Raw genomic sequence first — 12,109 nt, 5'->3', positions numbered from 1 at the left:
TTCCCTGTCTCTTGTTCTGAGTGCAAGACTATGACTCTTGAAGTCAATTTTTAATGATGGGAGCTTATTTCAGTACGTTGTCAGTCTTCCTGTTGCCTGCTTGTTGACCAAGGTCAAACTTCTTTGCTTGGAATTCAAGGCCCTCCACAACTGAATCTCCCTATCCTTTTCCATCTTTACCTTACGGTATTCCTCTGTATTTACTATAGAACTACAGTTATATGAACCTTCTCTTTATCCCCACTCCCAGTCCCCCCCCCCCCAAAAAAAAACCACAACAGCAACGCTCTATGGCATCTCTATACTTTTGTATATGCTCTTGGCTACCCTGGTAATATTCACACCCCAACTCAGTTTTCTTATTGCATTACCACTCACCTTTTAAAGTCCAGTTAAAATGGAAGCTTTCTTCATGATCGTCCCCAATCTTCCTTGTCAATAACCACCCTCTTGAAGGCACTTACTTTAGTTAACAGTTTTTGGGTCTTATGAGGGAAGAGAAAAAGTTTTTATATAGTACCTACTATCTACTAGGTACTATGCTAAGTGATCTTCACAAATATTATCTCATCTGATCCCACAATAACCCTGAGAGGTAGAAGCCATTATTGTCATCATTTTACAGATGAGGAAACTGAGGCAAATTGTGGTTCAGAACTAAGTTTTATTACACTCCGAAGTTTATTAATTCTATTTTATATCATCATTAATTTATTCATTTGTGCCCAGAATCACACAACTAGCAAGTGTCAGAGGCTGAATTTGGACCCAGGTGTTCCTATCTAGAGTCCACTAGAGTTGTATCCAATGTACCACTAGTTGCTTCTGGCAGGGAGTAGTGAAGATTATGAGGTAAACTTTGTCTTTGCCCTGCTCGGCAACTGACAAAACCTACAACAGAGATGGAGAATCATAGAAACTGAATTCCTGAGGTAGAAGTCTCCTCATTCATCACCTAGTCTAACGCTACAATTAGGAAAAAATATACACCTTCCAGATATAGATAGCAAGAAAACATAGTGGATAGAAGACTAGTGCTGCAGTCACAATGACCTGAGTTCACATTACTACTAGCTCTGTGTCCCTTAACCTCTGAATGCCTCAATTTTCTCATCTGAAAAATGGGGATGATCATAGATCCTACCCCATAAAGTTATTGTGATGGAAAAGTGAGGTAATATCTGTAAAGCACTTTGGAAACATTTATGAAAGCAATATATAAGTGCTAATTATTATCATTTTCACCATCCTCATTAGAAGAACCAGGAGATGCTATTTCAGACCTATCTGAAATAGTTCAAGCAATGCATACTATAATGCATGTGTAAAGAGCAGTAGGAGGTAGATGTAGGTTGGGGCTGTCGGTGGAAACTTCATGAAAGAAATTGGACGAAAGCTGAGTACATGAAGTGGAGAAAAAGCCAATAAGGCTCCTGGAGGGTGGATACTAATTCCTTTTGCTTTTCTATCTCCAGCACATAGTACCTAATTGGGACTTAATAAGGCACAAACAAAAGTATGGAAGGGGGAATGCAGAAGTTGGTTGTATGCGTATTACAATAATAACAAAAATAACTCAAATTTCTGTAGTGCTTTTCTTTCCTACACACACCATATATAGACATTAGCCTGCTTCCTGCTCTTCATATAGGCTGACACTGCCCCTACGTACACATCATGCCTGGAATTCCTTGCACCTCTGAATTCCTTCAGAATAAGAAGTCTTTCCTAGCCCTCCCAAACCCTCTAGTCAATTTACGCTTTATATACCTGTATCTATGTTGTTGTTTTTATATTGGCTCTTCTATTGGAAGGTGAACTTCTGGAGGGCAGGCACCATCCTTTGCCTTCCCAGAAGTGAACGCAGTAACTGGCACACAGAAAGTCCTTAAGAAATGTTTGCTGACTCTAAAATTTCGCAAAGCACTTTTACATAGAGTGGCAATCGACAGATGAGGGGATTAAGGCTCAGAGAAGGGATTTACTCAAAAGTCATTCAGTTTACTAAGTGTGTGGGCAAGGGTTCAACTCCAGATCCTTCTGACACCAAATCCAGTGCAGCTATCTGTTACACCTGACACCTACCTGCCATATTTCCCAGTTAGCCTCTATGCTCCTTGAGAATGGATCCTGTATCTTATCTCTAAACTTTGAATCTCTTGAAAAGCCTACCTAACTTACTGATTTGGGTTCTACTGCAGAGAATGATTAAGTTACAGATTTAGAACTAAAAAGGATAACAGAGGCCTAGGAATCCCATTCCCTCATAGGTACTTAATAAATGTTGAATGAATTAAAGAATTAAAGAATATTAATGATAATGCAACTAGCTATTCTGACTGTCCAAATTCTTGCCTCCGCTCATTAGAAAAATCAGTCCAAACATGTCTGAATGTGGTAAAATATTTAAAAATTAAAAATTAAATTAATAATATAATTAATTTAACTTGAATATTTAAAAATATTTAAAATAAAAAAATTTAAAATCTAACATTCAATGTACAAGAAACCTGGGGTTGAATTGGTCCCCTAGAAGGTGTTGCTTCAGAATAAATGCTTTCCTTCCAAAGCATCAAGACCATCTGTGACTTTGGTATTATCTGCTGGCCTGCGTAAACATACAGAGCCTCAGTTCAGATCAGGAGGAGCAGTGGTGCTTCCACATTTCTTGTGGCATGCATAAATAATGTAGTCATCTGCTCCACCCAAAGTGACTCATAATCACATTCCAGTTCCTTTGCTTAAAATTCTCCTAATGATTTTCTCCACACCCCACACAAACCCCTACTTGTTCAGGAGCCTCTCTTGGTTACAACTTCAGAATTTCATTATCTGGTTACTGAGTTGATCCTAAATCATAGGATTATATACTACTTTTACCAGCAAGAAAGGACTTCCTTGTCATTTTACATGCTTACTCAAATTCATGTAAACAGTAAATAATTCAACATTTATGAAACACCCACTATGTGCTGGGATGGGATGAAAAAGGGGTAAAAGACAGTCCTTGCCTTTAAGGACCTTCTAATCTAATGGGAGAGACTATTTTCAAACAAATATGTACAAAATAAGCTACATACAGGATAAATAAGAGATAATTAACAGGGAAAAAGCACTGGAATTAATGAGGCTGGGGAAGGCTTCCTGTAGAAGGTGAGATCTTAGTTGGGACTGAAAGGAAGTCAGGGAGATCCGTAGTCACAACAGGGGAAGGAAACTTAATGAGGAAGACACAGAATGAGCAGTAAATATTCAATATTCAAAGACATATGAGACAGCTCGAAAAAATGACCAGAGCAGAGATGTGTGTTTTGTTTGTGTAACAGTGAGGAGGCCACTGGATCAAAGAGTACTCTCTGGGGAGTAAGGTATGAGAAGACTGGAAAGGTAGTAGAGGAATAGATTATGAAGCACTTTGAATGTCAAACAGAACATTTTGTATTTGGTCCTGGAGGCAATAATGTAGTCACTGGAGTTTACTGAATTGGAGGGAGGGAACATGATTGGGCCTCTACTTTAGGAAAATCACTTTAGTGACTGAATGGATTTTGGGTTACAGTGGAGAAAAATTTGAGACAGGTAGTCTCATCAGCAGGCTGTTGTACTAACATTTTTGGGATTTTATATAATTTTGGTTGGAAGGAGATGATAGATATAGAATTTATTTTCTAAACCAGAGGAATGAACTTACTCCAAGTTTAATCCTAAGAAAAGCAATGCTATGAGTAGAATTATTTTAAAGATTCTGTTTTTAGTCATTACTTTTAAAGCAAGTGTTTTCGAATACTATATGTGTAAACAAATTCTTTAAATATTTATCTTGCCTTGTTTGTCATATACTTCAAAAGGCTCTCACAGTAAGATTACAGAAATGTGAAGGTGCTTGCTTCATATTTCTGTATGAAGCACTTTAACACACTGAAGAGGCAAGAATTGATCAACCTATCTAGGCTTATAATTGAGTAGTTATTGATTTTATATGAAGAGATAAATGACTTTTCTCTGTTTGCATTTAGTACGCATGCTTGTTTAAATAAAAGAGAAAATGATTATTCATGAAATATTCATATTGAGCTCCTGTTTCCTGCCTCTTCCCTCTTTCTTTAGGGCCAAAATAATAAAGTTTTACTTTAATGTTTAAATTTTTATTTCTTAGGAATCAGTTTCCCCTAATTCCTTCCTTCCTCATTTTTTTCCAGATGCTATATGTCAATTTGATAATGAAAAGAGTCAGGTTGAGTTGGGAATAATAATAGCACCTATCTCACAGGGTTTTTGTGAAGATCAAATGAAAGTATATTTGTCAAAGTGCTTAGTCCAGAGACCGGCACATAATAGGCACTATGTAAATGCTTATTCATCTCTCCTCCCTAAAAGAAAATATCTTCTAAGACACTGGTTCTTAACCTTTGTGTGTGTGTGTGTGTGTGTGTGTGTGTGCGCATGTGTGCGTGTGTGTGTATCCTGAACCTTTTTGGCAGTCTGGTGAAATCTATGGGCCCCTTCTCTTAACAATGTTTTTAAATGCACAAAATCAAATATGAAGAATTACAAAGGAAACCAAATATGTTGAAATACAACTCTCTCTCTCTCTCTCTCTCTCTAGATATAGATAGATAGATAGATAGATAGATAGATAGATAGATAGACAGATATACACATTTTTTTTTAAAGCTTACAAAACCCAGGGAAAGAACTTCTAAGATTAGGTGCACTTTCCCCAAATGCCTAACCTAACTCTTGAGAGTAGCTTAGATATTGGAGAAACACTGGTTTCTCATTTACAGTCAATGCTTTTCTTTATTTAGTGACTAATATGTCTAGCCTATAAGTTGCTCAAAGTCAAGATCTTACCATGTAGGAAGGTGCTAGGATGCATAGGATAACTCTGTTGATTGAAAAATAACAAGAACCACTTATTAAGCAATGCATTTTAATTTAAGCTTTAGATAAGACTGTCTCTGTCCTTAGAGAGTTTAGAGTTAGACTCCAATGCATTGAAATGATTCTGTCCATAATTTTTTAACAATTCCCTGTCCAGACTATAAAATAGATTTTGCCACTTAGTTCATACTTGGTAGAAATGAGGAAATCTATTAGATTGAGATCCTGAGATGTTTAGCATTCTATAAATACAGTTATAATTTGCATGAATATGGAAGTGAGGGGTTATGGTTGTATCTAAATTTTCAGATGTTAAAGACTTCAAATTCCTGTGTGGAATGGTAAAAAGAAATGTTAAAATTTAAGAGTTATTAAAGAAAGAATTGTTACGAATGGAGTAGTGGCAGAAGATTGAATCAAGACAGTGGACAAAAGCTTCTTGAAGATAGTAACTGTTCCATTTTTGCTTTTGTATACCCTACCCAACATCTAATATAGTGCCTCACACATAGTCCTTGCCTTATACATATTGGTTGAGTTGAATATTGGCCTGCAGGTTATCACAAAGTGACATAGAATAAGATCAAAATCAAGCTAATGAACTCATAGATTTAAACCTAAACTAAGATGTCATCTTAGTCAAACCTTATTTTGCAGATGAGGAAACTGAGTCACACATAAAGGAAATAATTTGTTCAAAGTCAGACAAGTGGGAGAGAATTTGAATCTACCTCCTCTGACTGTAATTCCATCACTCTTTCCCCTACAGAAAGAGAAACTAATTTCCTAGGAGGGAAGCATAGTTTTCTAATTCACATTATCATTTTCACTGAAGGATCTTCAAATCTTTAACTGTAGACATTCCCTTACCTCCTTTCACAGTGCTTCACACATGATAAAGAAATGGTAAATGAATCATTCAGTGAAACATTGGTTAATGAATATAACAACAGAAAAAAAAAAAGTTTAGTTTTCTCCATCAAGATCTGACTTAAACCCATCAATTAGGGAAGGTTGAACAAGTTGTGACGTATGAATGTAATTGAATACTATTGGGCAATATGAAATGATGAGCAGATGGTCTTCAGAAAAACCTAGAAAGATTTATATGAACTGATGCTGAGTGAAATGGGCAGAACCAGGAGAACATTACACACAGTAAGAGCCACGGTGTTTGAGGACTGTATCTGATAAACTTAGCCCTTCATAGCAATACAAGGACCTAAAACATTTCCAAAGGACTCGTGATACAAAATGCCATCCTCATCCAGAGAAAAAGCTATAGTCAGAATGCAAAATCAAGCAGACTATTTTCTCTTTTGTTATGTTTTGGTTTGTTTTTTTCTCATGGCTTCTCCCATTCGTTTTAATTCGTCTATGCAACATGACTAATGTGAAAATGTGTTTAATAAGAATGTATGTGTAGAATTTATATAAGATTGCTTGCTGTCTTGGGGAGGGAGTGGAGAGGGAGGGTTGACAAAATTTAAAACTTTTGGAAGTGATTGTTGAAAACTGAAAACACGTAAATTATAAAAAATAAAAAAAGATTTGACTTAACCATATTTATTTTTCTAATAGGTCAAGATGACTTCGATTTAGCAGATGCACTTGATGATACTGGTAAGTAATTATCTTACCAAAGAATATAGAATTCTAGTATCCCAGGCTCAGAGTGTGAAGACATTTAAGGAGTCATCAGATACAACATCCACAAATTATATATACCATCAGTTTGTCAAAAGTTGTCATGTTTTCCACTCCCATTGTGATAGTCTAAAGGACAGGCTCAACAGTGCTTGGGTTTGAATCTCAGTATTCAGGACATGACCACACAAGACTATCTCATAGCTGTAGAGTGAAGCAAGAATAAATGAATGGATGTCCAGGAACGGGTGGAAATTAGCCACTTCTTAGAGTGAGTGAAGTTGCTGCAAGTTCATTGCAAGCTGTCATAAGCTATACAGCCTGGGTACCAGTTTCAGATTCTGAGGTTCATAGCAGACTTCGTCTGTTCAGAAATTCAAGACAGCATTCACTTGGTTTGGAAAATGGATTTTTGCTCAAAGACCTTGAAAGACTTCACCTTAAGGGGATGATTTTTACCTCTCAGGGGCCAGGTGGAAAAGTATTGACATAACTTTTGTCCTCCTCCGACCATACCTTTGTATTACAATTCTCAGAGATAAATAAAATCAAGTTTTTCATCTTGCTTGAGAATTGTCCATTATTTCAAGGAATGTTATCTGACTGAAATCCTGGTGATTAGGGAGTGAATCAGTCTGCTGACCCCTAAACCCTCTTCCACCCGCAGGATTACAGCAGCCTTCTAAATTGTATTCAACCCCCACTCCAACCTATCTTAAATTCTCTTTGGGAGTGGGAGTAGGGTAGGGTGGGGTCTGGATCTGTGATTTAATTGGTAGAGGGAAATTCCCTGTTCCAAAGCAGATCAACAATAGTCTGACAACTTGTAGTCTTGGAGAATTCTCTGATGATACCAAGAAATTAAATGACTTGCCCACAGTCACCTTAGACAGCATATATTAATGATAGAATTAAATAGATCTTCCTTACTCTGGGTCTGGTTCTCTAACCACTGTGCTTTGTGCCTTGGCTTCACAAATGATCACTTTGATCATGACTTGCCTTTGCTCAAATTCAGTGGCTCCCTGTCATCCACTAAATTAGGGACAGGAAACCTGCATCCTCAAGGCCACATGTGGCCCTCTAGGTCCTCATGTGCAGCCCTTTGACTGAATCCAGACTTCACAGAACTAGTCCTATGGCCTTGAGGCCGCAGGTCCCCCACCCCTGTGCTAAATGAAGTCCAAACTCTTTTTCTGACATTTAAAGTCAGGCCATTAAAGTCCTCCATTACCTGCTCTCAATATACTTCTCCTTTTCTTTATCTCCTCCATTTCTTCATCGTATCCTTTTTTCCCAGTCAATTGGACTAGTTATTCTCCAGAGAAGAAGGAAGTTAGGTGTGGGTGTCCCTATTTCTGAACTTCCAAAAACACCAGGAGTTCATAGAAAGCACAAGTCTCACACCCCATCTGCACTGGAGGCAGAATGAACTCCCCTGAACTGCCTTCATTCTCTAATTTTATATTTTCCAGGATACATTTTATACAGATATTGTCACCTCTCCTTTTCCATTACGTTTACCACATTTTCTTTTTGTTTCGTTCCTGCCCATTCATTTGAACTTGTAATCATTGGTATCTTTTATACACAAACAAATTAACTGGATTGTCCCCCTCCTCGACCTCCCCCAACATTAATAAGTTTATTATGTACCTTATTCAAGAATCAGAGTTTACTGTTTACTGTAGAAGTTAGAGAAGGACCTCCTCTGGAATCACATTATGGATTGTGTAAAATACAGGCAAGCCTTGAATACCTTTATTGGCCTTTACCTCTTTAAAGTTGTTTTTTTGGTAGAACTCTTCCTTAGGTTCCTATGCAATAACTTCATGTGCACACAGCTGAGTCTCTTACATTTTGTTTTTCTTTCTGCTTACTAAGAAATTCGTTATGATACAGGCCTACGATTAGCCAGTTGTGGGCCATGGTCTTCTTGGACCGGAAAACCAGTGGTATCTTAGACTTCTATTTCTACTTTATCTAATCTTTTTCTCTTCTTCTAGTTATTCAGTTTGCAACAATCAGATGCTGAGATGAGGTCTCTATGTTTCTGTTTCCTGCCTCTCCCTCCTCCCCCATTATCCTTGTTGCTTCACCTTTAAGGATAGAATAAAAGGACTTTCCCACAAATCCAATCTGCCTGTGGTTGCCAGTCCATGTTTATTGTGGGAAATTTAGAATGAGGATGTGGAAAAACAAAGCTATAACAATGATGTCTTATGAAACAAACTCTTCCTTGGACAGTATTAATTGTTCTGTTTTCTATTAATTTATGAATTTGATCTTGTGAACTCAGTGTTTAAAATCATTAAATTGATCTTCGTAAAGCTAGATTTGTTGCAGTCATTATGGATATTATGTGACTATATACATATATGTATACATACACATATACATATCTGTTGCATATATGTACATGTGTGTACACATACACACACATACATGTGTGTATGTATATGTTTGTTTCTATATTAATCAGCTCTGGCTCACTTTCCCAGAGAGAGCAGCCACCCTTTCAGGTTCTAGGCGTATCCTCAGGGCTTTGGGGGATGTCTTTTCTCTGCTGCTATTTGCTCAAATTCTTACTGGTCACGCCCATCCTGCTGTTAGGTGACAGTGAGCAGCTCCCAATGCCATTTTACCACTGAACAACAATTAGTTTTTATAAAGGATATTTAATTCAAATACATAAGCAAGAACAAACATTTTTCCCACTGTTTCAGGGAGCTCTATCCCACATAGGTTTCTAGGGAGAATAGGATCACTCAGCACAGGTTCCACATAACAATGGTTATCATCTTATCCGGATGAGGCACGACTACCTTGTAGTCTCTGCAACCACTGGACTGGGTCCCAAAATGTCAATTCTTGGTATTTGGGGCATCCAGGCTGAGCTGACAAAGGGATGCTGGGAATCCAGACTCTGGAAGCCCTGGACACTCAGTCTGCTGATCTTAAGGTTCCAGCACTTCATTTAACATCCTTCACCTAAAACTGAAATAAATATTGAGGTAGGCAAAGAACCAAGGTTCATTTTCATAGGGCCAGATGGTCTCTGAGAGGAGAAGGTCCAATGCCTCTCCCATTATGGCACAGTTTCTTATCAGACTCTGCCAGGTAAGGAGTTAAAACATGTCCAAATCTAGATTTGAATTCAAGCCTTTAACTCTAGAACAAAGTGATCTTTCCACTGTACAATGCAGAAAATGCTAAAAGATTTGGCTGATTATAATTCCACATCAAAAAAGAGTTAGGCCAATTATAATTCTGCATCCAAAAGCCATAAGAGTGCTTATGGCTTCAAAGAGAAGAATGAGCCGAAAACAAAATGTCCAGTGCTCTGGGCACTAGTCCTTTTTGAATGCATCTGCAGTCAATCAAAGTACCTCCTGTCCTCTTACTGGAAACATTTCTGGTACAGAATGTCTATGTTCCAAAGTCTCTCCAAGGCATCTCTATTACACATCATGTGACTCTTTCAGAAGCAGGCTCTCCAGTTCCTCCCATGGTGGGGGGAGAGAGGAGAAGGGAAACACTGCCAGTGTTCTTTGTGTATGTGCCAGACATACATCTATATACGTATATCTATCTATCTATTTATCTACACACATGTATATACACACATACACATATATATGCATGCATATATATACATATATACACACACACATATAATCTATTATATGCATACACAGATATATACATATGCCTACACACACATATATACAGGCATATACATATATGTATATATGTATGTATTTGTATAGACACATATATTTAAATGACTGCTTTCTTATAGAGAAGGCATCTTAGTGATCATCTATAAAATGAATTGTAATAGATTAGGCTGCTAGGTGGCATAGTAGATAGAGCCGGGATTTGGAATCAGGAAGATCTGAGTTCAAATCCTGCCTCAGACATTTACTGGCTATGTGATCCTAAGCAAGTCACTTCATCTCTCCCAGCCTCAGTTTCCTCATCCTGAAAATGGAGATAATACAGATAACACTTAGCTGATAGGATTATAGTGAGGATCAGATGAGATAACACATAATGTGCTTCGTAAATCTTGAAGTACTACAGCTGTTATTACTAGATATGGAAAGCAAGTTCCAGATGATTATAAGTCATTGTAAAAATCACACATCTAGTTAGAGGCAGAATCCAGGTTTTTTCGCTTCTAGTCCAATGTTCTTTTTTTTTTTTATTTCACTGTTAACACAATCCCACAGATTGGCTTTTAGACAGTAACTATTATTAATAGCCCTCACAAAGATACCAAACTTTCTCAAACTCTGAGACAGCCCTTAGGTAGTGGGAGCAGGGTGTGGAAAGGGATTGGTGTGAAAATTGACTGATTATACCACAGTGATATGGCTGTACACGTTTGAAAGAGGCAGACGAAGAGCAGCACTGTCTGTAGCAAATTTGTAGTAACATTAGTCTGTGGCAGAATAATGCAGATGGAATGTTCCCTAGTGGTTTTCCCCATGCAGATGAACAGGGAGTGTTTCCTGGGTGTATTTGTCTATTAGTTACTTATAGATCTCTGGGGAAGTCTTCAATTAAATTAAAAAGGGGGTTATCAAGCACCTACTACGTAACTAAGCATTGTGCTGAGTGCTGGGAATACAAAAAATGTTCCTGCTGTAAAAGTGTTTTTACTGGGAGAGGGTTATAATAGGTACATAGATGGATAAAATAAACAGAAAGTTATTGGGGGGCAGGGTAAGCACTAACAAATGAGTGTAGTGTCAGAAAAGACCTCTTATAGTAAGTTGCACTTGAATCGAAGCGTGAAAGAAGTTGGAAGAAATCCAAGAGATCAAGATGAGGAAAGAGAGCATTTTAGGCATGCAGACAGCATAGGCAAAGGCACTGAGGAGAGAAATAAAATGATGAGTTGGGGAGCTGCAGATTGCCTGAAGTCTAAGGTACAGAATTTGGGGATCCTAGAAATAGAGAAGGAACCTCAGAAACTGTCTAGTTCGACCTTTTCCCTCATTTTACAGGTTCAGAAACTGAGGCACAGGAACAAGTGACTTTCCCAAGGTCACATGAATAGTACCTGTCTAAAGCTAGATTTGAATGCAGGTCTCTAACTCCAGAACAAATGATCTTTCCCCTGTACAATGCTGAAAATACTAAAAGATTTGGCTGATTGCATAATTCCACATCAACAAAGAGTTAGGCTGATTATAATTCTGCAACAAAAAGTCAACAACAAAACTGCCTTCTTGGGAGAATATCCTGAGTCCTTTCTGGTAGGTTTGCTTGTTATTCTACCTTTCCTTTCCCTCAAGATAGGAAGGCTAGGCTGTTAATAGCCATTTGGCCTCAGTCCACTACAGTGTTAGGACAGTTTCTCAGGGATATAAATAAGGAGGTGATTCCAGGGCAAGCAAACAATATTGTCTCTAGTATCCTGTTATACATACATATGTGTATATATATATATGTATATATATATGTGTGTGTGTGTGTCATGCACCGTATGCATTATGTATAGGTATCTCTACACATAAACACGTATACACATAACATACACACATACATATGCATATATAAAATATAT

General features: G+C 37.6%; 1 protein-coding gene across 2 annotated transcripts in view; it reads left to right on the top strand.

Annotated features, from left to right (window-relative positions):
* Positions 1-12,109, top strand: part of XG (Xg glycoprotein (Xg blood group)) — a 60,684-nt gene that overhangs the window by 12,204 nt on the left and 36,371 nt on the right. For both annotated transcript variants that reach the window (XM_072614484.1, XM_072614483.1), the window contains exon 2: positions 6,466-6,507. In XM_072614484.1, the coding sequence (XP_072470585.1) occupies positions 6,466-6,507 (42 nt within the window). The remainder of the gene's footprint in view (positions 1-6,465; positions 6,508-12,109) is intronic.

This window comes from Notamacropus eugenii, chromosome 5 (genome assembly GCF_028372415.1).
Source record: "Notamacropus eugenii isolate mMacEug1 chromosome 5, mMacEug1.pri_v2, whole genome shotgun sequence".
Lineage (NCBI taxonomy): Eukaryota > Metazoa > Chordata > Mammalia > Diprotodontia > Macropodidae > Notamacropus > Notamacropus eugenii.
The sequence above is the reverse complement of the archived record's forward strand: the minus strand, read 5'-3'. Positions and strand labels throughout refer to the sequence as shown.